The sequence below is a fragment of the Gasterosteus aculeatus genome, chromosome 12, assembly GCF_964276395.1.
Source record: "Gasterosteus aculeatus chromosome 12, fGasAcu3.hap1.1, whole genome shotgun sequence".
In the NCBI taxonomy this organism is placed as follows: Eukaryota; Metazoa; Chordata; class Actinopteri; order Perciformes; family Gasterosteidae; genus Gasterosteus; species Gasterosteus aculeatus.
Window position 1 is genome coordinate 23,418,475 of NC_135700.1, and position 24,539 is coordinate 23,443,013.

General features: G+C 50.5%; 2 protein-coding genes and 1 long non-coding RNA gene across 4 annotated transcripts; 2 read left to right on the forward strand and 1 right to left on the reverse strand.

Annotated features, from left to right (window-relative positions):
- Positions 1–719: 719 nt before the first annotated feature.
- wdhd1 (WD repeat and HMG-box DNA binding protein 1) lies at positions 720–10,695 on the forward strand. Of its 2 annotated transcripts, none has more exons than XM_078085901.1 (26): positions 720–1,026; positions 1,198–1,293; positions 1,516–1,627; positions 1,709–1,860; positions 2,194–2,305; positions 2,643–2,693; positions 2,781–2,876; positions 2,968–3,060; positions 3,146–3,252; positions 3,326–3,476; positions 3,633–3,834; positions 3,960–4,144; positions 4,386–4,570; positions 4,648–4,889; positions 5,932–6,069; positions 6,155–6,311; positions 6,588–6,702; positions 6,962–7,093; positions 7,242–7,474; positions 7,581–7,702; positions 7,802–7,861; positions 8,085–8,116; positions 8,193–8,363; positions 8,593–8,720; positions 8,812–8,947; positions 10,297–10,695. In XM_078085901.1, exons 2-26 carry the CDS (start codon positions 1,217–1,219, stop codon positions 10,486–10,488), a joined length of 3,381 nt encoding a protein of 1,126 aa, XP_077942027.1. In that variant the 5' UTR covers positions 720–1,026; positions 1,198–1,216; the 3' UTR covers positions 10,489–10,695. The 2 variants fall into 2 exon arrangements, with proteins under 2 accessions (XP_077942027.1, XP_077942026.1); XM_078085900.1 differs by having other exon boundaries at positions 770–880.
- Positions 10,696–11,592: 897 nt separating this feature from the next.
- Positions 11,593–21,362, forward strand: gch1 (GTP cyclohydrolase 1). Its single transcript, XM_040168333.2, has 6 exons — positions 11,593–12,041; positions 16,870–16,979; positions 19,018–19,073; positions 20,184–20,215; positions 20,303–20,387; positions 20,477–21,362. Exons 1-6 carry the CDS (start codon positions 11,675–11,677, stop codon positions 20,601–20,603), a joined length of 777 nt encoding a protein of 258 aa, XP_040024267.2. The 5' UTR covers positions 11,593–11,674; the 3' UTR covers positions 20,604–21,362.
- Positions 17,723–18,489, reverse strand: LOC144385368 (uncharacterized). Its single transcript, XR_013451622.1, has 2 exons — positions 18,381–18,489; positions 17,723–17,842 (listed from the first exon to the last, which is right to left on the reverse strand). It is a non-coding gene; the product is annotated as an uncharacterized LOC144385368 (long non-coding RNA).
- Positions 21,363–24,539: the final 3,177 nt, after the last annotated feature.

Sequence of the window (24,539 nt, forward strand, 5' to 3'; positions counted from 1 at the left end):
ATATATATATATATATATATATATATATATATATATATATATAAATAACTGACTTCTGGTAAAGAGACCAAATCATGGAGGACAGATTGCATTGCTGTAACTAATACATTATCTATATAATATATACAGTATATATAAAAGTACAATGTGGATATACTTCTGCTTGAGTATTTCCATTTCATACAGGGGGCCTTAAGTTATAATAATACGTAATTATTTATCACAGCACCTTTCATACAATGATACAACCCAAAGTACTGAAGAGCAATATTAAAACAACACAGACACACAAGTAAAATAAAAATACAATCCATGTGATTTTGCATTACTAGAATCCAAAACAATAAAAATGAGGATTGAAAATCGCAAAGATGTATAAATACATACAATATGAAAACCAACTATCAAAACATTGAATTTCGATTTGTTAATTACTACTTTTACTTCATTTTTGAGGTATATCGTACCTTTTAGTCCAGATTATTGCGGAACTTAACAAGAAAATATAATTAAAACTACCTCCACTATTAACAACTGTACATTTTTAACTGATTAATAAATCAATAATTATAATCCAGCAATGTATATATTTTTATGTATTTGGCTGTATCATTCCTCGTCTATTCAGATTCAGTAAGTAAGTAAAGAAAGTAAAGTGCATTTGGTGTTTAAATGATATATAATATTTTTGTACTTGCACACAGCAGTACTCGTTGTCTCAGTAGAGGCTCTCGGCTCCGCGCGCCCTCTAAAGTACGAGCAGTTACGTCGATTGCGTCATGACGTAGTAGCGGCGCAGCGCGTCATCGTCTTCAACGCAGCGCGGGAGATTCAGGAGACGAGAGGCTCCGCGCCGTGGACTCTGCGCACCGGAGAAGCTGTAAGTTGCCCCGCTAACTTCCGAATGACACATGAATAAACACGCGCAGCGCCCCGTTCGGTCTGAGGTGAACGCGTCGTACCGGAAACACCGTCCACCGATCCGCCGGTTGGCTTTGAAAGAGCGTCGCTTAGCTAACGCTACAGGTATTGTTAGCTTAGCTCCTCGGCTAGCCGAGGCGCCCGAACGAGCCGCGGAAGCTCGTGACGGGGCCGGAGGGCAGCCGCGTTGCCCGCACGCGTCACTCGTGCGTCTCGCCAACGCGTGGAAGTACTCACTTGTTTGTATTTATTTGCGGTGTTCTCCCGCTTTGCCAGTCCGGTGTTTTGTGCAAAGATGCCTTGCGAGAGGAAGCCGATGCGCTACGGGCACTCGGAGGGACACACCGAGGTCTGCTTCGATGACTCTGGGAGGTGAGTTCTGCCACAAGTATTCACGTTTTAAACTGTTGTCACGGGCGCTTCTACTGTTGCTTCTTCATTTCTTTCATTTCATGACACGTTATTACCTACAGTAGCCCAGAGGGGTCAAACCAAACACTGGCTTTAGATTTGCACAACATCAGGAACCTTCACGGCCAGATGCCGAGGAACCGAGCACGCTTGTCCCAATAAGTCTTGTGAAACCGCCCTCAGGTTCTTGGTGACCTGCGGGAACGACGGAGATGTTCGCATCTGGGAGGGTCTGGATGACGACGATCCCAAGTTCATCACCGTGGGGGAGAAGGCGTACTCTCTGGCGCTCAAGGTTCGGTCGCCATCTGTCAGCTGGTTGCCTCTGCAATCTTTTTGAGGACGGGCGATTCATTTCTGTCCTTCCCCGCCACAGAACGGCAAGCTGGTCACGGCGAGCTCCAACAACACGGTGCAGATCCACACGTTTCCCGACGGCGATCCGGACGGCATCCTGACCCGGTTCACCACCAACGCCACGCACGTCGCCTTCAACAGCAGCGGCTCCAGGGTGGCTGCCGGCTCCAGGTACAAAGGCAGGGGAGGGGTCGGTTCGCTCATTTCAGCGTGGCGATGGTCGATATGTCGCAGGGCCGCAACACGCCATCACTTTGTCGCTGGATTCATCGGCTCCAGAGTTAATGCCTCCGTTGGGAAATAGTTCTTGTGGGTGTTTGTGGAATCGATTTGTAACAATAATTGGACGTCTTCATTGTGCCGCAGAGCGGCATCGTTTTGCCTCCCTCGGTCATTGATTTGCCGATTTGCACAGCGGCTGATCCCCCCCCCCCCACCTCCTCCCCCCCGTCAGGACGGAGGTCTCGTCCACATATTCAGATCTATTTCTCTGTTTGCCTGCAGTGACTTCATGGTGAAGGTGGTGGAGGTGTCGGACAGCAGCCAGCAGAAAACGCTGCGAGGCCACGAAGCGCCCGTCCTCAGCGTGACCCTTGACCCCAAAGACGACTTCCTGGTGCGTGAAAACCTCTGGATGTTAGACGTTTCCGCGCTGGCGACCCTCGCGACTCGGCTCTTGAGTAGAACCACTGGCTGAATTTACAGGGACGCTTCGGGGGTTGAAGTGTGCTCGTACGAAGTTCTGCTCATCGTCGACGCGTCTCCTCGCTTATTATTTAGAACGAAATTTAACCAAACTGTCAACCAAAACAGGCATTTCATGTGAAGTCTGCGGCTGTCACCAGGGTTTGATGTTTCTTCAAGCTAAATGGGGTGTTGGCGTGTTGCGTCTGCACAATGAGAACAGAAAACCGTATTGAAATGAGACGAAAGTCCTCTGCTCTCTCCGCCAGGCGTCCGCCAGCTGCGACGGCTCCGTCGCGGTGTGGAACATCGAGGAGCAGGTGCGTGGCTCTTCTCGTGCTTCGGCCCTTTGATTCGCTCGGCGTTCCCCAGCATGCTCTGCTTTGTGTTTTCCCCCCCCCGCTCAGTCCCAGCTGATCCGCTGGCCGCTGCTGCAGAAGACCAACGACGTCAGCAACGCCAAGTCTCTGTGCCGGCTCGCCTGGCAGCCCGCGGGGGCAAAGGTCAGCGTCACAACCCGCGCCCCCCCCCCCCGTCCTCGCAGCGCGTCCTTAATCAGCCGGCGTGATGTAATGAATCCAAACGTCTGCTCAGGCTTTAGCGGTTCCCGTGGAGACGAAGGTGCACCTGTACGCGCGGGGCTCCTGGGATCTCGCCAGCACGCTGTCTGATGACCTGCAGACGCAGGTAGGCCTCCTCCGGGGCGGGCCCTGTCTCCCATTGGCCCTCGGCCCGGAAGCTGTGACTTAGCTCCTCCCCCTTCCCCCCGCAGCTCATCAACGTGGTGGCCTGGTCTCCGTGCGGCCGCTTCCTGGCGGCGGGCGGCGTGGGCGGCTCGCTGACGGTGTGGGACGTGACCAGCGAGCTCTGCGTGGAAAGGTAAGGACGGGGGCGGATGGTTTCTTCCGAAGCGACCTCGGCGCCGGCTGACGGCGCCTGGTCTCGTCCGCAGGCAGAAGCACGAGAAGGGCTTCACGGTGTGCGGCCTGGCCTGGAGTCCTTCAGGCAGCCAGCTGGCCTACACAGACACGGAGGGCTGCCTGGGTCTGCTGGACGGACTCGGCTCCACCTCCTCCACCTCCTCCTCCTCCTCCTCCACCAAGGTTAGATGATTCAATCAATTGATGGAAGAGAAATCAGCGAATGTTCTGATCATTTCTTTTTTTTCTTTTTAAACCGTCTGCACAGAATCAGCTTCTTCTGCCAAAACCGCGCGGTTTCGATATTTTCCGTTTCCTTCGTTGACTCTGAACTTTCAGCCGGCGAGGAAAGCAGCCGAAGACTACGACGACCTGTTTGACGACGACGACGACGGCCGGGTCATGGACGAAGGCCTGAGCGACGGCAACAACTCGCCGGTCAAGAAACCCGGGGACGACGAAGACGATGACGATTGCCTGATGCCGGCGACGGGGCGGCCGAGGAACCGAGGGGCGGTCCTGGACGACGAGCTCTCGCTGGGTGAGCGAGGATCATTATTTTGGTTTTAGAATCTTTATGTGACAACAAACCAGAGCAGCTTCGACTGGACGCGAGCGGAGAGGATTTAACACGTGAAGTAAACCGTTGTGGTTTTTGTTCTTCAGACGCCGGCTCGCTGAAGTTTGGTCGGGACAAATTTGGGGACGACGACGACGGCAGCAGCGCCGTCACGCCGGCCGCCCCCCCGCCGGGGCCCCTTCGCCCCGTCTACGAGGGGCCCCTGCCGACGCCGCCGCAGAAGGCCTTTCAGCCGGGCTCCACGCCGGCTCACCTCACGCACCGCTTCATGGTCGGTCCATCCTCTCCTCTTAATCATCTTCATCTTCAACTCAAAGCAAAGATGAGCTCAATGACCTTTTTATCCAGATTACTGTGACTATAAAGCAGGTCAAATGTTCTGAGGGCCAGAGTGCAAATCTCCTGGGGGCCCTGAACTAACCTGACAGGAAGGGAGGAGATCGGTGCTTCCTGTTCACGTGAAACACGACTTTAATGAAAGAATTAAAAATGGACAAACGCTTTGCCTCCAGATGTGGAACTCTGTCGGAATCGTTCGCGGCTACAACGACGACCAGGACAACGCCGTCGACGTGGAGTTCCACGACACGGCCGTGCACCACGCCATGCACCTCACCAACTCGCTGGGTCACACCATGGCCGACCTCTCCCAGGAGGCCGTGCTGCTGGCCTGCCCCGGCACGGAGGAGCTCGCCAGGTAGACCCCCCCTCTTTCCCCCCTCAGAACTAACCCTGCTCTACCCTTCCTCACCTCCTCCTCCTCCTCCTCCTCAGCAAGCTGCAGTGCCTCCACTTCTCCTCCTGGGACACCAACAAGGACTGGATGGTGGACCTGCCGGCGGGCGAGGAGGCGCGGGCGCTGTGCCTCGGGGGGGGCTGGGCGGCGGTCGCTACCAGCGCGCTGATGCTCCGCCTCTTCTCCGTGGGGGGGGTCCAGAGGGACGTCTTCAGCCTGCAGGGGAACGTGGTCTGCATGGCGGGGCACGGGGAGCAGCTGCTTATCGTCTACCACCGAGGTAAGAGAGGGGGAGGGAGGGGGGGAGAGAGGGGGGAGGGACACACGCGCACATCAAACCCTCAGAATTGAGTCTGTCGGTGGAGCAGCCGGTAACCACGGTGATGATCAATGAAGTCAAGATTTGTTTACTGTTATTTCACAACTTAATCGAAGTGTTGTGTATCGACGAAGAACCGAGCCAATGAGCCGGATCAATAGTGCTGTCATTGTATTGATCAGATCTAAAGAAAACCTCCACCTTCCTCTTAGTCACCTGCCGCCAGCAACAACGGCAGAGATGAAATAGTATAAATACTTTTATTACTTTATTCTCGCCGGTTTAAACACAATAACGTATTTTAAGGTGACGACAGATGTTAAAGCTTTAAAAGAAGCTTTAGTATCTAGTAAGTATATTTTTTTAAGTCTCAGTTGTTGCAGCTGACGCTTTAGTACCGGATCTTATTTAATGGTTTTAAGGACTAGAGCAGCGATTCCCAAAGTGTCCACCAGGGGGGCGCGAAGGTACTGCAGGTGGGCCACGAGAGGTCATTTACAATAAATAGTTTTTTAATTTTCAATTTTGAAAAGCCGAAGATTTAAGGCGTGGCTGGCGAAGGGGGCGGCGGGAGCGGACGCACCTCGCGGCATCGATCGGACCCTGAAAGCACCGTCTCCACCTTACTGTCAGGAAGAACAACAGCGAGCGCGTGGAAAACCCCTTCGAGCGCGAGCAGAGATTCTCCTCGCGAGCAACAAAGTTCACGTTTCACAAGCGAGCAAATACCTCACGGAGACGGACTTTTGCTCGCGCAATGTTTGATTTTGGTTAAATTCTTAAGGTCATTTAACCATTATGTTTTGATCAGAGTTGTGAGTAAAGGTTTGGGTGGGGCAGATTTCAAAGTGGGCCGCGGCGTTCTTGAGTTTGGGAACCGCTGGTCCAGAGGAAGGTTTTACTTCGGCCTTGAACTCTCCGTGTCAGTTAAGAGAAATGAAGTGAAACCAGAGCAGCTCTTCTCACTGAGCCCCTCACGTGAGCTTCCCGTCTCCGTCCTCAGCCCCCGGCTTCGACGGGGATCAGGCCCTGGGGGTCCAGCTGCTGCGGCTCGGGCCCAGGAAGAGGCAGCTCATCCGCGGGGAAGCGCTGCCGCTGTCCCACCGGTCCCACCTGACGTGGCTCGGGTTCACCGCCGAGGGTCAGCGTGTGTTTTCATACCTCTGGAGACGCGGTGAGTTTTTATTAAAGTAGCTCAAATCCACAAGAGGTTTGTCGGTTTCCAGGCACTCCGTGCTACGCGGACTCGGAGGGGGCGGTCCGGATGCTCAACCGTTCCCTTGGCAACACCTGGACACCCGTGTGCAACACCGGGGAAACGTGCAAAAGCCGGTCGGACCACTACTGGGTGGTGGGGGTCCACGAGAACCCCCAGCAGCTCAGGTGAGTCGGCTCATTACCCCGAATGTCCTTCAAGATGAGACACTTAATGACTCAAGTCATGAACTTCAAGGATTTGTTTCCTGTAAACTGCTGGTTAGAGTTCTGGTCAGTATTTTAATACGGGAAGCAAAGTGAAGTCTGTTTTGTTTTATTTCACCTGAACGCACCGTACCTGGACCCTCACATGGTGGACTCATAACTAAAGACAATCTATATTCCATTAAAAGTCGACCTGCAGGACCCGTTTAGTTCTCCTGATGTTCCTCCTGCTCTCAGGTGCATCCCCTGCAAAGGCTCCCGGTACCCCCCCACGCTGCCCAGGCCGGCCGTGGCCATCCTGCCCTTCAAGCTGCCCATGTGTCAGACCTCCACGGAGAAGGGGCTGATGGAGGTAAACCGCTAGCGCCGAGCTAACGTCTGCTAACGTCAGCTCGGATTGGAGCGTAATGCAGTAAACGTGATCTTAGCCTGGACTAAAACAACACGACACCTGGGAGGATTATATTACTATTTTATTACCAGAATTTCAAGCAAATGTTTGAATGACCAGAGTCCCGTCGACCCGCCTCGAGGAGACGTTTCCCTGGTTGCTTCCTTGTGAGGAGACTCCCTCAGTGACTCCTGTCTCTCCTCCTCTGTCTCTCCTCCAGGAGCAGTTCTTGCGTTCCGTCCTTTTCGAGAACCACTTTGGCTTCCTGTCGGCGAGCGGCTACGAGGTGGACGAGGAGGCTCAGACTCGCTCCCAGAAGGAGCAGCAGGAGCTGCTCATGAAGATGTTTGCAGTGAGTCGTTATTATTATTATTTGTCTGATCAGCTTTTGCAATATTTATTGCAAAATATAAACCACGGTATGATGTTAATTTAACTTTAAATGCAGAGATTCATTGGAAGTGTAATGAATAAGGAGGTGGTCTGCGTCTCTCCTGCAGCTCTCCTGTAAGCTGGAGAGGGAGTTCCGCTGTGTGGAGCTGGCGGAGCTCATGACGCACAACGCGGTGACCCTCGCCATCCGCTACGCCTCGCGCTCCCGCCGCATGGGCCTCGCCCAGCGCCTCAGCGAGGTCGCCCTGGAGAAGGCCAACCGGCTCCAGCAGCAGGAGGAGGAGGAGGAGGAATCGGAAGAAGAGCCGGAGCACCCGGCCGCCGCCAGACGGCCTTCTGGGTAACGGCGGCGTGTAGTTTAAAGGCGGGACTCCGTATGTGGCGGATACACATTGGAGGTAGACGACGCGAAAGATGGTGATTCACGAGTTTGTTATTCGGGACAGGTACCAGGTGACGGGAGGACGCCGGAGCAACAGACCTGAGCAGGTGGAGCAGGTACCAGAGCCCGAGGAGGAGGAGGAGGTGGAGCAGATGGAGCAAGACGAGGAACCAGAAACCAGAAAACGTCAGTTCCACCGCGGCCTCGTGTGTGTGTGTGTGTGTGTGTGTGTGTGTGTGTGTGTGTGGTCAATGACGTCATTATGGGCCGTGTCTCATTCTGCAGGTGTGAATCCGTTTGCTAAAGAAGCTGCTTCACCTGCGGTTTCACCTTCTCTGACACCAAGTGAGTAGCCGCCGCCGCCGGCAGGTTTCAGGAAGTGTGTGAGATGTCTTTGATTCCACGGGCACAATTACACGTTCCATTTGTATAGAAATATTACTGGGTGTAAAGTCCTTAAACGGGGAGGAGTAGCGTGTCAGAGGTCTGATGCAGCTGAACAGGCTGTGTTTGGGGTTAATACTTGATATTCCCGTCATGTGATCAGAACATATTCTGTCCTTTGCAGTTGGTAAAGCCGGACGTGCGAATCCCTTCAAGGTGAGCGCAGCGCCGCCGTGTTTGATTGCGATGGTTTAATGTGCAGAAGCGTGAGTGAAGCTTTGTGCCTCCGCAGGTCTCCTCCTCTGCCTCCTTCTCCCCCTCGGCGGCGGCGGCGGCGCCACGCGGGACCAACATCCTGGACAACATGGCGTCCGGCAGGAAGGCGTCGCCGCTCGCCGGCTCTGCGGGGAAAGCAAACAAAGGCCCCGTCCTCAAACCGCTGCCCCCCCGACCCAGAAGCAAGGTATCGGGATCTCTTTACGACGCGCGCCCCGTTTCCCTCAAGTTCACCGCAATGTGTCGGAGCCGCTGGTTTACGTCACATGACTGTTGGTCTCAGATGAATTCTTCATGGCGTCATCGTTTCTAGTGAATGTTTTTTACTCATTTAGGTGTAGAATTGTTTTTGTGGTGAGATTTGAGTTGTAAGACGTCTGAACATTCTCATCCTTCCTTTGTTTCCTCGTCTCCAGACTCAGCCCACTCTGCTGCAGATGACGAGCTCCAAGAAGAAGACCCAGGGGATCACGCAGAAGCAACCTGAAGCCCCGCCTCCAACCCCGCCCCCAGCACCGCCTGCAGACAGCGGCGAAAACGAGAGGTGAGACATGGAGCTGCAGAACCCTTTTTGAAAGGGGGGGGGGGGGGCAGGGGGCCCAGCGGGGGCACTGAATGTTCTTGTGGGTTTTCAGGCCGAAGACGGGCTTCCAGCTGTGGCTGGAGGAGAACAGGAAGAGCATCAGCGCCGACCACCCCGAGCTGGAGGAGACCGAGGTCATCAAGGAGGCCATGGGGCGCTTCAGGACGCTGTCAGCAGAGGAGCGACTGGTGAGAGCCCCCCTACCCCCACCACCCCCCCCCCCCCCCCAGGGCTCCAGAGAGGAGCCTGAAGGGTCTGATGAGACGTCTGCACCTCCTCAAAGTGTTTCAGCTCATACGGCCGACCGGAACAGATCAGTCGCTGGGTGAATAAAGGGGGGGGGGGGGGTTGTAATGACGCACCTCCTCCTTTCATCCACACCATCCCTAATAGGCATTGATGTCTGTGCCTGACCCGGCATACATCAAGACCCTCAGCCGAGCCGGAGGACACTCGAGTGTGTGTGTGTGTGTGTGTGTGTGTGTGTGTGTGGGGGAGGGGGGCACCTGTTGCTTGGGAACCCTGCAGAGCGCGTTGGGGCCGCGAGGCCACAAAGCATTGATCATATGATAATAGCAGCGAGCCGCTGCAGGACAGACGCCTGCGTGACGGCTCTGCTTAAACGCTCTGTTTGCACTTATTTTGAAGGGCCGCTCTTACTTTGATGGTTCACTCGCCTCCTTTATTCTGAAGGACCCTTCTTGTTTTGTCGTTTGTTTGATCACGTTGTGTGATCCGGGTTAAGATCCTATCACATGACCCTTTGTCAGAAACCAGGGCCTTTATTACGTGATTCTCGCGGTAGGAGACGACTTCTTCTCTGGTGCTGGCGTAGACAGCTGGGCGATAAGCGTGCTGAGGCGGGTCTGGGGGGTCTGGCCCGACTCGACTCGAGAGCTGCGCATCCATCTGAAGTGTAGGGCGTCATGCTCTTCAACCCGAGGACGTACGTTCCACCCGTCCGTGTCCACGACCATCGTGAGACGCGATAAATGATGAAAGGGAGCACAAACCAACGTGGATGTTCTTTGGAAATGAGACGAAGAGCCAAAGAAATCTTCATTTAACAGGAAGTCAGAGTCCTAAAATACACCTCACTGGTAATTCTCATTATACGTCGTTATATCTTTTAAATTCACCCCCCATAACTACATCATTCAGTCCAATGCAATAAATTGACAGTTGCTGTGCGAGACGTCACAGCTTTGTATTGTGTGTGTGTGTGTGAATATAAATGGGGGTTAATATGGCGCACACACACACACACACACACACCAGGCCCGATGATTCATCCCAACTCCATTACGTCCAGGAAAGCGCTTCCTTTTGTCTCTGCTCAGACAGAAAATAAACAAGACCACGCGGAGGGAAAAAGAGGCAGCAGCCTGTCAGTGGTGATTATACATGACAGGGTGCTATTTGTGTGTGTTTGTGCGCTCCAGGTGCATTGAAACAGAACAATGTGACTTTGTCCTGTAATTAACGTTTCATACCTTTTTTTTTTTTTTTTTTTTTTTTTTTGTATCATTTCTTTCAGTCGTGGACGGAAAGAGCAAAAAGCCAAACAGGAGAAGCAGCCGACCTGAAGAAGAGGAAGCGAGGAGGAGGAGGAGGAGGAGGAGGAGATGACGAGCGTGGAGCGGTAGAAGCAGATGAAAATGGTGCCAAGAAGAAGAGATCTTTGGATCCCTCCGCCAAGCTTTCAGCGTTTGCTTTTAACAAAAACTAACTTTTAGATCCTCGACGTGTCCGTGCTGCTGATTCTGTTCTTTGAGGCACTCTGAAGGTTTAAAGAGGCCTTCGGTTAGTGATCAGCTGGACCGTCATCTCTTACATTCGTGGTGTTTCTTCTGTGTATTTTAAAAGTTGAATAAATGTAGATGTTTGTTGGTTTACTTTTCTCAATGATCATTTTTTATTTAAAAGGTAGACGTCACAGTTGTGTTCTTATTGTGTTGTGTTCACTCTGTCCGTCCGGCTCTAAGAGACCATCTGCTCGCCGAGAGGAGGCGGAGCTTCGGTCGGAACTACTTTCAGCGGCGGATGAATATTACGTGTTTCCCAAACTTTTCTGGGGATCCACTTTGTCCCTAAAAAAAAAAAAGAAAAGAAAATTGTGTGATTTCATTTAGAAAAGGCTTCAACAGCTGCTTAGTGATTTAAAGAGGTGAAACATTTGGTCCTACATTTCCCATGATGCATCATTTCAACCCCACACTCATTGACTCCTCACAGGGAAGTTAAGTTCGTCCACCTGCGCAGACAATGTGAATAATTGTGTAAATGTATTGGTTTTTAATTAGTCTTCTTTATAAAGATGCAACCGGCAAAAAAAATGTTTAAAAGAATGACTCTAAAAATATAAGACCTGTATTAAAAAGAGGAAAACAAGCGACTAAGAATTCATTTGAATTATTGAAAAGCAAGTGAGTTATTCTAGTTGTTTCTTGGAGTTTTATTTTTACAGATATGTGGACCTTAAGTCAATTAAAGATAATGTGTTTTAGTTTTAAAAAGCCCATTTCCTTGACAAACAATTCATATTTTTACATCATCTCGCCTCCGATTTTGGGTTAAAAACTCGTTATGACTCGATCGCACTGAAGATGAAAAAAGACTCCTGTGAACTAGATGATTGTGTACTTGTACTTGAGCCAGGTTTTTAACGCGGTATTGTAGCCTGTAACCGAGTAGTTCTACTCCTTGATGCGTTAGTGAAATCCCTGGTGGAAGAGATGTTGGCCCCGCCCCCGTGGAGGCGGCCAGCCAATGGGAGCGCGCCCTGGATTATCCTGCTCTTATAAAGCCTCGAGTGTCCCGACGCGTTCAACTTAAAGAACGCAAGTGCGACGCACCGACTCAACAAGTGGCCGCCCGAGAGCCGAAAGTCCACCACAGAAGAAGAAGAAGAAGTGATGGAGCACTCCGAACCGACCGAGCAGGCGGACGGCGGCTCCGCGCTCAACGGACACTTTGACCGGACGGGGAAGCGGCCGGTACCGGGCGGCTCCGGGTGCGCTTCAGCCGCCGCGTCCGCCTGCGCGCCGCAGCCTCCGCGCGCGGAGCCCGGCGCGCCGCGGCCGGTGATGGAGAGCTGGCGGGAGGAGCGCACCAGGAGCGTGGAGGACAACCAGACCAGCCTGCCGTCCCTGGCCGCGGCGTACACCACCATCCTGCGGGGGCTCGGGGAGGACCCGCAGCGGCAGGGGCTCCTGAAGACCCCGTGGAGGGCCGCCACCGCCATGCAGTTCTTCACCAAAGGCTACCAGGAGAAGATCATCGGTGAGTTCTGTGGAGCCACGCAGGCGCTCCGGGGGGGGTTCGGGTTGATTGACAGGTGGCAGTTAAACGCTCCTCACGTGTCCTGTCTTTAATACTACTTTGTACAGGTAGTACAGTAGTTTGAAGTACTTCACTGATAAGGGGATACTAAAAAGCTCACAGCTAATATGTACATGCACATGACACAGAACGGCACCACAAAATACATTAATTTACAGGAATTATACATTTTGATTAGCACATTAACACATAATAATATAACGATGTGTTATAACACTAGTTTACACTGATTAAAATGGAAACATTTCATCGGGTGTGTGGAGATAATAAGATGTTTGATTGATTTAGAGTGAATGAAGTATAACATGTAAGTGGCATAAACATTTGCACACGTATATTTATCCACAGCGCTGTTTGTGGAAGGATTCCCTTTAGTTTTGTTGGATTTGTTGTTGCATCATCAGTGGAAAACATCCACCAACATGGCCGTCAGCTTAGCAAGACAGAACTCTCGAAAAGAGTTGTGTGTTCAATATTACAGATGCACAAACATGTGGGGGGGCGGTTTGCATCGCTGCTGCACAATTAGCAAGAAGAGACGTCCGTTGGAAGGCGTCAAACTCCCGGGAGGCGTCTTAGTGTCTCGCATGGGAATGAAGGCTGGAGTCGGGGTGATGGAACGCTGCTGGATGAAGCACAACCACTTGTGTGTTGGACAAACAAAGAAGTGTCCATGCATACGTTGGACAATGAGACGATAAGACACATATGAAGGAAGGAAGGGACACGATCAGACATAAGACACCTCAGACGTCACACAACTAAAAAGTATGTTTTTGAAGAAGTTTACTGAAATAATAATTTAATTTTCTCGGCGTCACATTTAATTGACTTAATTATTGAGACTGAATAATGTCCATTTCTGTATTGAACCTGACGCCCTTCAGCTCTTGCTGAGTCATGTTCCGGTGTGAAGCGGTTTCACATGGGACGCCGTTCGCCCCCCTGGCCTCCCCCCCCCCCCCCCCCCTCCCCCATCTGGAGCTGGTTTTGTGGGGGATGTTTTATGCGCTTTATGAAACAAGGAAGGAATGCAGCGAACAGGAGGCGTAGAAGTGAGAGTTGGTCTTCGCGGTAGGTGGGGACGGTGGTGACGGTGATGGTACACATGTGTCCTGCAGGCTCCTGATTGGCTGCTGCAGGAGACTCCCCCCCCCGTTATGTCCCAAGAGCAGAGAACATAAAGACAAACAGATGTGTTCTGCACGTCTGTGGAGAGTTTCAGCGTTTGTTAATGTCACTGTTTGATCAGAGAGTTCACGGGAGTGTGTGTGTGTGTGTGTGTGTGTGTGTGTGTGTGTGTGTGTGTGTGTGTGTACGTGTGTGTGCGCTCAGGTCACGGGTCCAGCTTTGAACCAGTCATGTGCAGAAAATCCTCTTGTTGTTCAGCACGTGACCGACGAGGAATGAGCCAAAGAGATGCAGAGATTTTACGGTAAATCTCAGTTTGGGATTTGACACCAGACGGTGTCCATCCATAAGTAACTAGACACAGAATTGGACTTTAATGAAGACGTGGTCCTCGCAGGCTCCCGGTGCGACGCCTCCAGACCTGAGGACTGTGCCTCCATCTGTCTCCTTCTCCTGGTCCCTCCAGGGCAACGGTGTCTCGTCCAGATGTTTGACGAGTTCCGTCTCAAACACTCAGCTGGTGCAGCTAATGAGGCCCTTGACAGCATCTCAACATCTGAATTACCAATGCGTTCTCCTATGAGGGATTCTGTTTAATCGTTCTCACCTTGTGCTGAAAGAGGAGAAACACTTGTTACGCTACTTGTGTTATTTCAGTTTATAACAAATATCTGTTAACAAGGTTGAATCATTTTCACTCTGCTTTGTTGTGTACTTAAAGGCGTGAACATCTGGGGATGACAAACATACAGCCAGTGTTAAGAATATGTGTGTGTGTGTGTGTGTGGCTGCCTTTACTATGAATGAATAACCTTGTTTATATTGAGTGATTCCCTCCATTGTCTCCTGCTTCATTCACAACGTGTCAACATGTGGCCGCTCCTGTGTGCGTGTGCGTGTGTGCGTGTGCGTGTGTGCGTGTGCAGTACTATGAAACGTAGAGCCGATGATCAGTGACGCTGTCACTACCTGAGAGACGCCTCGTCTCTGTCACTCGGGGCGTCTGCACCAGCTTCCTTTATCTAGTTACGGTTGACTTAACGCATTATCCTCCAGGGTGTGTGTGTGTGTGTGTGTGTGACGCTGTAGTGAGCAGCAGTATCATTTGTTGTTTCCATCACGCTTCGTCTGGAGAGGAAGTCCTGCAGGAAGTGGAGAGGATGAAGGACAGAGGAGGCGGAGAGGATGAAGGACAGAGGAGGTGGAGAGGATGAAGGACAGAGCGGATGGAGAGGATGAAGGACAGAGGAGGTGGAGAGGATGAAGGACAGAGGAGATGGAGAGGATGAAGGACAGAGGAGGTGGAGAGGATGGAGGACAGAGGAGATGGAGAGGATGAAGGACAGAGGAGGCGGAGAGGATGAAGGACAGAGGAGGCGGAGAGGATGAAGGACAGAGGAGGCGGAGAGGATGAAGGACAGAGTGGGCGGAGAGGATGAAGGACAGAGCGGGTGGAGAGGATGAAGGACAGAGGAGATGGAGAGGATGAAGGACAGAGGAGATGGAGAGGATGAAGGACAGAGTGGGCGGAGAGGATGAAGGACAGAGCGGGTGGAGAGGATGAAGGACAGAGGAGATGGAGAGGATGAAGGACAGAGGAGATGGAGAGGATGAAGGACAGAGGAGGCGGAGAGGATGAAGGACAGAGGAGGCGGAGAGGATGAAGGACAGAGTGGGCGGAGAGGATTAAGGACAGAGGAGGCGGAGAGGATGAAGGACAGAGGAGATGGAGAGGATGAAGGACAGAGGAGATGGAGAGGATGAAGGACAGAGTGGGCGGAGAGGATGAAGGACAGAGGAGGCGGAGAGGATGAAGGACAGAGGAGATGGAGAGGATGAAGGACAGAGCGGGTGGAGAGGATGAAGGACAGAGGAGGCGGAGAGGATGAAGGACAGAGGAGATGGAGAGGATGAAGGACAGAGCGGGTGGAGAGGATGAAGGACAGAGGAGATGGAGAGGATGAAGGACAGAGCGGGTGGAGAGGATGAAGGACAGAGGAGATGGAGAGGATGAAGGACAGAGGAGGTGGAGAGGATGAAGGACAGAGCGGATGGAGAGGATGAAGGACAGAGGAGATGGAGAGGATGAAGGACAGAGGAGATGGAGAGGATGAAGGACAGAGGAGATGGAGAGGATGAAGGACAGAGCGGATGGAGAGGATGAAGGACAGAGTAGATGGAGAGGATGAAGGACAGAGTAGATGGAGAGGATGAAGGACAGAGGAGATGGAGAGGATGAAGGACAGAGGAGATGGAGAGGATGAAGGACAGAGGAGATGGAGAGGATGAAGGACAGAGTGGGCGGAGAGGATGAAGGACAGAGGAGATGGAGAGGATGAAGGACAGAGCGGGTGGAGAGGATGAAGGACAGAGCGGATGGAGAGGATGAAGGACAGAGGAGATGGAGAGGATGGAGGACAGAGGAGGTGGAGAGGATGAAGGACAGAGGAGGTGGAGAGGATGAAGGACAGAGGAGATGGAGAGGATGAAGGACAGAGGAGGTGGAGAGGATGAAGGACAGAGGAGGTGGAGAGGATGAAGGACAGAGGAGATGGAGAGGATGAAGGACAGACGAGGTGGAGAGGATGAAGGACAGAGGAGATGGAGAGGATGAAGGACAGAGGAGGTGGAGAGGATGAAGGACAGAGGAGGTACAGAGGAGATGCAGAGGATGAAGGAGGTGGAGAGGATGAAGGACAGAGTGGGCGGAGAGGATGAAGGACAGAGTGGGCGGAGAGGATGAAGGACAGAGGAGATGGAGAGGATGAAGGACAGAGGAGGTGGAGAGGATGAAGGACAGAGGAGATGGAGAGGATGAAGGACAGAGGAGGTGGAGGGGATGAAGGACAGAGGAGGTGGAGGGGATAAAGGACAGAGTAGGTGGTGCTGGGAAAGTTCTCCATGACGAACGTAACATCAGGGACGGACTTGAAGGATACGCAGCAGAGGCCGAAGCAACAGGTCGGGTCTCTGCTGTCTCACTGTGCCCCCCCCCCGATCCAGGAAATGAGAAGACGGCGGCGTGAGCGCGAGCGCGTCTGCGTCCTCACAAACAGATAAAGCTTTATTGGACTCCGGCAACTGAGAAAGAAAATGCAATAAAGCATCGAGAGCAGAGCTCTAATTAGACCGCCACTGTTTACAGAAGACTGCGATAAAGAGACGGAGGTCCCCCCCCTCCCTCCGTCCGTCCTCCAGGGGACAGGAAGTGATGCGAGCGGCTTTCATATATCAACACACCTTTTTAACCAGTGGAGATAATCGCTTTGGAAAGATGATAAACGAATACAGCAGGAAAACTAAAGGTGAAATAGCTTTTATTAAAAAGAGGATCGTCTGTGTGACGCCTCGAAGGGTTCAGATGAATTCACTTTATTACACTTTTATTTTAAAAGTATCATTCTTTCCCTTTTTTTTTAAATCGCTTGTTTATTTGCTATAAACTGCACATTGTTTGTTACGGTTATAACTGCTCGTAATAATTATTAAATACATTTCTCAGTTGGTATTTTAATAAATGTAATAGAAAGAAAGGCTCATTTAGGGAATAGCATGCGTGTCCTGATGACGTGTCCCATAGAGACCGTGTCCTGATGACGTGTCCCATAGAGACCGTGTCCTCTCGCTCCCTCTGCAGACGTGCTGAACGACGCCATCTTCGACGAGGACCACGACGAGATGGTGATCGTCAAAGACATCGACATGTTCTCCATGTGTGAACATCACCTGGTGCCCATCTTCGGCAGGGTGAGAGAGCTAACGTCCCCGTCCCCCGTCCCCCGTCCCCCGGCTTCATTCAGCGCTCGTGTTCCTGATCCCCAGAGGATGATTCTGGATCATTATGGTCGCTCTGAAAGTTCTGCTTTAAGCTAAGCTAAGCTAACTTTAGATGACCCCGCCCCCTCCATAAGTTCACTGACGACTAAACAAAGATGGCCGCTACACATTCATTCATGTAAAACCTATTTGGCTGCAGCCGAGTCGCTTTATTTCCGATATTGTGGAGGAAGCTGCAAATGTTTTAATTCAATACTTAAAGATTTTTGAAAATGTCAAACAAGATGTGAATCTTCCAGAAACATTTTACCCAGAAGGCAACTGGTCCGAGAACACGGGATCAGATTAGCTGAGATCTGGTTATCCTGCATTTGTTGTTTCCCCCTCTTCCTCTCCTCCTCCTCCTCCTCCTCCTCCTCACACCATTAGTCTCCACTAAGAAGCCCGATTGGCCTCCTCACCCCCCCACCCTCCTCCCCCTCCTCCTCCCCTCCACCTTCAGCAGCAGGTGCACGTTGTTAAAGACGTCAACGGGCAGCTGATCTTTTTTCACCATGAATGAGCTCTGATGACAAACACTCCACACCTCCTCTGTGTGTGTGTGTGTGTGTGTGTGTGTGTGTGTGTGTGTGTGTGTGTCAGTCAGGTGGCTTTTTATGCCCCGCCCCCCCCCCCCCCCCCCTGTCATCGTCTGTCCCTCAGTGACTCACCACGTCCTCGTCCTCCTCCGGATCCTCCTGACAGAAGATCAATCAGTTGGAGACGTTTCATTGTGTCGTCTGATGAACCTTTTGTCCTTCGTGTCATTTCAGTCTCCGGCTGCCTCAAATAATCTACAAATAATCAGAAAATCAAACCGAAGGTTAAAGAGTCGTCAAAGTGTAAATAACGTTTTCGGATGTTTACTAGCTCAAATAAAAAAAATATAATAAATGTTTGGGTACAATTTGGAATTATATGTTTTGATCAAGAAAAAAATTAATAAAATAATGTAAATTACTTTGTGCAACGTTGAGTATTTTCAGTTTAATTTAATAAAACACAGCACGTTTTCAACGTTTGCATTCTGCAGTCTAAATTATGAGCTACAATTTAACAAATCCACTATATATAAATAGAATATATAGAAATATATCTTACATTTCTCTCCCCTGACATAAACGTGAATAACGCAGGCAGATAATCCGTCACGGTCCGCCTGTTCCACGCCGATATGTCAGGCAGAGGAAGAGGAAGAAGAGATCTCTGCACGCTTGTTGCCCTTTCTCTCGTCTCGTCAACAAATTGCGTCTGACATTTGAGTGGACTGTGAGTGTGTGTGTGTGTGTGAGTGTGTGTGTGTGTGTGTGTGTGTGTGAGAGAGGGAATTACAGCCTCCAGACATCAATGATTGTCCGTCTCTCCCTCCTCTCGTCTTTTGTTCGTCCACCTGTTCCGCTCTTCGTCTTCTTCTTCTCTTCCACATCAGCGACACGAGGACGTTTGTGATTAAAAAAAAAATCATCACTTAAAGTACATTTGAGTTAAAACACCCGTTTTCTCAGGGAAATCCCTTGTATTTTAAAGCAAAAGTCTCTGTTAATAATAATGCATTTGAATGAGGAGGCGCTTTTTAAGGTGGAGGAGACCTACGTTTGTGTCCACATGCTGCTCCGCACCTCCCCGAGGTCAGAGGTCAATGCGCTTGTTTCCCCCTGAACCGGTGGAACCGGCGTTGGAGATAGCGGTAGCCAGCACTTAGCCAGCCGTTAGCGCTGTCACGCGGTCACTGTGGCAACGGCGCCCATGGAGACGGCCGCCGCGCTGACGTCCGGCTACGTCGCTTTGGATGGGCGTGTCTGCTCCTTCCACTGCAGCAACAGAACAATACCTCTTATTAAGAAGTCAACCCCGTCAAAATAAGAGTAATCCATCTGGTTTCCATGAGCTTCCGCGCACCACCCGCCTCGCCTCGGGGACCCCAGCTGGCGTGAAGCGTCTGATCCTGATCTTTCTCCCGTGGGTGCAGGTTCACATCGGCTACCTGCCCAACAAGAGAGTCCTGGGCCTCAGCAAGCTGGCCAGGTGAGTCACGTCCCTCCTCATCGCGAGACAGTGAGAGTGAACCTAAGCTGATTATTAAACAACGTGTGTGTACCAGCGTAGAATCTGATCCCGCTGACCCCAATACCTCCAGGCTTATCGCACTTAACACCCCGTCGCTAACCCGCCAGCGTGCACGCCGCCAGCGTGCACGCCGCCACTGCGAGCGTGGAGGTGCGTCGTGGTCGTGAGAGGAAGCAACAGCGGTTTCCGAGGGAAATGCGGTTTTGTTCGCTGTTTTTTTTTTGGGGGGGCCGGTAAAAATGTCACCTCTGGCTTACACTTTGTTAAGTCCCGCCCCTTTGAACGCAGTCCGGCCAATCATAGCGCAGCATCACTCCAGCTCATCGATGGTTTCACAGTTTAGTGGATTTAGAGCTCGTCATAATGAAACGTGAGACATTAATATTATATTACCGGAAGGAGATTTATCTTTTTAAAACGACACCCGGTTCTTTTGACTTAAAGCTGCATTCTCTCTGCTGACCACCGGGGGGGGGGACTCCTTCTGTGGAGTTTATTCATTTTATTAACCTATAATAAAATTAAGATAATACATTTAATAGTTATGATAGAATGACACACTTGGCACATCTGGGGTGGAATGATGAACAGATGTGGACTCCAGCAGAGGTTCCTCACTTGCAGCTTCTGGCCTCCATCAGGTGCGTCCCGTCTCTCCCCGTGCCGCCCGTTTGATCCCTTGACATTTTCTGGGGGGTGGATGAGGTCGAATTTGTCTGAAGTGGTTTTTCTCACAGAGAAGAGCAAGAGGTCAAAGGTGAAGACCGCACCGTTTTTTTCTCCTCTGCAGACCTGCGTGTTTATTCCATTTGAGTTCCTCTCAGAGAAACGATGTTCTCAAAGTTCTACATTATTATTCTTATGCTCAATTGTATCTCCACGTTCCCCAAAAATAGATTAAAAATGTGTATTTTAAAGACAATTACTTTTAATTCTGTTCCTTAAAAAATATAAATGATTGACGACGTGTTAATTCATCGTCCTGGTCTCCTCCTCAGTCATTGATTCTCTCTCTCGCTCTCTCTCTCTCTCTCTCTCTCTCTCTCTCTCGCTCTCTCTCTCTCTCAGGATCGTGGAAATCTACAGCCGGCGACTACAAGGTACCCCTTCAGGTCGGAGGTCAAAGGTCAGTGCCCCGTGTCACCTCTGTCCGACCCGCTTACGTCTGCGTGTCCGTGCGTCCACAGTTCAGGAGCGGTTGACCAAGCAGATCGCCGTGGCGATCACCGAGGCGCTGAAGCCCACCGGAGTGGGCGTGGTCATCGAGGCGACGTACGAGCCTTTCCTTCCCCTCCATTGGTTGGTTATCATTACGTTGACCGCTGGATCACGTCCCTTTCGTCCTTTCTCTCCGCGTGCAGTCACATGTGCATGGTGATGCGCGGCGTGCAGAAGATGAACAGTAAGACGGTCACCAGCACCATGCTGGGGGTCTTCAGGGAGGACCCCAAGACCCGCGACGAGTTCCTGGCGCTCATCAGGAGCTGATGATGTCGGCCTCCTCCTCCTCCTGTTGCCCGCGGTTACCGCCACCTCCACGGACCAGGCGCCAGTGCGGCCGTGTGTGTGTGTGTGTGTTTGTGTGTATATTCGTGTGTGTGTGTGTGTGTGTGTGTGTTCGTGTGTGTGTGTGTTTGCTGTGACTCTTCGTCGGTCAGATAAGGAGAAGCGACGCCTTGTTTATTTTTCAGGACTTCACCCTTTTAGCTGTTTGCTCCGTTCTGCGCTCACAGACGGAGGAAAACACACGAAGCCGTTTCTTTGTCTCAACTGTAAATAAATATATTTACAGTTGAGCCGAACGGCTTCAGATTTACTAATATTCTGTTTTTCATCTCAGTGATGTAATACATCTACTGTGATGTAGTTGTGTAGGTAAAACAAATGACCTAATTACAAAGCAGGGGGAGGGGCTTAATATTCAGATTCCAGGATTCCCTTTTCACTTATTTCTGATGAACTAAATTATCCAAATAAAAAAATAAATCAAAAGGTATTTGTGAAACCTCAGTTGACAAATCAGATGTACTCAAATCACATTTTTAACCTGTTGCTCTGTAAAATAAGTAATAATTACTGTCAATGTTACCATTTTCTAAATCTGTATCATTTTTTTAGAGCTATATTATTATTGTGCTACGGATAATAATTAAAATAATAGTAATTATTAGTATTCTTATTTTATTGTGCATGGATCTGCCTGTATGTGCCAACTTAAACCAAAAATAAAATAGAATAAAAACAAAATGTGCGCATGTTAGTGTGTGTGACTTTGTTTTCACTTGTGTAGAATATTTCCTCATTGTGTGTGTGTGTGTGTGTGTGTGTGTGTGTGTGTGTGTGTGTGTGTTTATTCACAAGCACCCATGCTGTATTTCCACGCGCTAGTAAACGACACATTTATAATAATAATCATTATTATTAGAACATTTGAGTTGATCGTGTCGCCCCCCTGTGGAAGAAAGTGGTAGTGTCTTAGATCCCAAGTGGGCCAGACCATTGCACTCATATGGGGGGGGGGGAGGATGGTCTGTCCGACCGGGACATGAACCCTCCTAACCAGCTGTCCTTGACCCCATGACCTTTTCCACAGAGGAGCAGCGGTTAGGAATAGACGGTAGTGGCTCATTTTCTGGACTATTCAAATCCAGCCCGATGGTTCTACTCGCCAGTTCAATGACATCACCTCGCTTCGAGCATGTCACATGTCACGTACTTCTGCTGCTTCCCCACAACTTTCTCTGCCACACGTCAGAAAGATAGCTGATAATAACTGAATGTACGTTTACAAATCACATCTCCACATCTCGGCGCTTCGGTCTCACACATTCTGCATTTCCCTGATGATTCTGCGTCAACGTTTCACAACTTTCCTCTCATATCAGATTATGTGAGCTGTCTCATTACACACAACAAACTACACACAGACACACACAACGCATCACAAACAAGACCCCTCATGGTTTCCGTCACTAACTAGTTAAACAGTCAATGTGAACTCATCAGGCCTCTCATTCCCACTAAGGAACCCGCAGGAAGTGGACCTGACCTCCCTGACTGTTGCAGGGATGAACAGCCAACCGCTCCGCTGTGTAGACTATTGGATGTCCTCCTATTGATACCGACCCCTTTATCTGGTATTGCCACCTCGCGCCCCGTCACTCCTGTCTCAGGTTCTGTTTGAATGCACCGTACTCTGATGTATGAATGTCAACTGGGAACGAAAGACCATTACCAGAAATGTAACTGTCGCCTCCCTTTCTAGTTCTTTCCCGTACATCCGTAGCTTGGCGCCTTCCTTCATACTTTTTCTGGTGAAAAAGAACGAGAACCTGAGTCACACCCCCACGCCACCACCCCGTCGACTCCTTCTCGGCCTTCCCGACCGCACGTTCCACGTTTCTTCCTTTTCCTCCATAGCAGCCAGCAAACAGAGACCTCCCTATATCTGCTGGTGCTATTGTGAGTATCTCATGAATCATTGTAAAGATGAGTGGACTAATCACACCACCCTGAGGCGTTCCACTCTCAACGTGTGACTCAATCCGAAATAAGTGGAAAAGTCCACTTTTTGCCACCATTTTTCTATGTCAAAACACTGCTCTGACTCACTAGCTGTGCCTCAGAGACGCTAGTCTGCGTCCTTGTAGCACTGCAGCCTTCGTAGACCTGGTCTGGTCCTCCAACGGCCGCATAGGCTGGACCGAGCGGCCTCTGAGACGGGACGTCTGTCCTGCGGGGCGACTTCCTGCCTGCGTCATCAGCTTCACCTCCCGGCAATAAAAGCCTTAAAGGCCCCCAAAGCCTTTAAAGTACAGATAAGGAAGATAAACTTATTTCATTAAACGAATATGCTTCTCTTCCGGAGCATGATATAGTTCAGGCTGAGAGAAGAACATTTTCTGGTTTAACATTTGCATAGTTTATGCTTCTGCGTCTTCAGAGAGACGCAAGGGACACGCAGACGCAAGAGACCCTTGCGTGTCCCTTGCGTGTCCCTTGCGTGTCCCTTGCGTGTCCCTTGCGTCTCCCTTGCGCGTCTTCTCACACCTCCTTGCGTGCGTCGACCCATTTTTTTTACACTGGCGTCAAAAGCGACGCAGCCTGCTGCAGCGCACAAGGCTGCGATTGGTCTGTTCATCCGATAGGAACATCTCTGGTCGTCATGGAAACGCTCCTCTAATCTTTAAGTGGTCAGCGGCTTCGTGTGAAACGAGATATGATCAGTTTCACTGAGCTGCAGTTCAGATTGTGAAACACAAAAGTCCTTCTCTTCATTAGTAAAGTAACACAAGTGAAGAACGACAGCCATGTTGCCTCAGTGAGGAAACACCAGCTAACACATGTTCCCCGTTCCACCTCATGTTCTAGTCCTTTGGTCACGTGATGACACACACTAACAACACCGGTGACATGCAATGTCATCTGAACTGGAACCTTTGATTTGACCTTTTTGAGGAAAGACGGAGGCGAAGCGATGAAGCTCTTCCGTACCACGGCACCCATCACGTTACACGGTGTGTGATGGTAGGGGGGCACTGATCACCACTGCTGCTCCGAAGCCCCCTGTCCTAATGGAACTTGCTTCAATAAACCAGATGAAGCCTTCGTGTCCTGGAAGAGTCAAAGTGGTTCACACAAAACCAGTAGAAACATCCAAACAAAAAGCAGGGAGATTTAGTGGTGGTAGATAGTTTAGGTTTTATATTTAATTCGATTCATGTTAAATGAAGAAGAACCATTTTAGCTGTTACTGTGTTTTGCTGTTGAAAAGCACATTAAGGGTTTAAAGTGTTGCATAAATAAAAGTGAGCAATATTCATTATTGAACTTTGCAATTAATTGAAAAGAAATCCTCCAGGGCCTCCAGGGCCTCTCCTCTCCATCCCTGCAGCTAGTGAGGCCGTGGTCCACCTCCACCTCTCACATGGACCTCAACTCAATGTGGTCAGTGAAGCTCTGTAAGTCCTGCATGTAACTGGTTTAGTTTAGTTCTTCTGAGGCGCGGTGACGCCGACTAGTGTGTTCTGTGTTGTCTAACATGAGCCCAGCACAGACCCCCGCTGTCACTTCAGGACCTGTTCCAGTCCCTCTGTACTGTAGCGTGGTGAATGAAGACCCCCGCTGTCCTGCTCTTCAGTCTATGGAGACCTTACATCAGGACACCACTGCATTGGGTTTAAACTCAACTCCTGGCAGCTCATCTGAATATGTTTTACCCTTAAAGTTTCTCTCTGACTCATTTTCTTTCTGCTTTTCATTTCCCTGCAGCAGAAGCTATCGGAGTATTTTATTATTTCCTATGGAATACATTTCTTTTTGGGGGTTTGAGTCTAATCTGAACTCAACATCTCCAACCTTCAGCATAATATTTCACCAGTCAAAGGAACAGACTTTCACTATATAATGAAGTCTCTTTGAGAG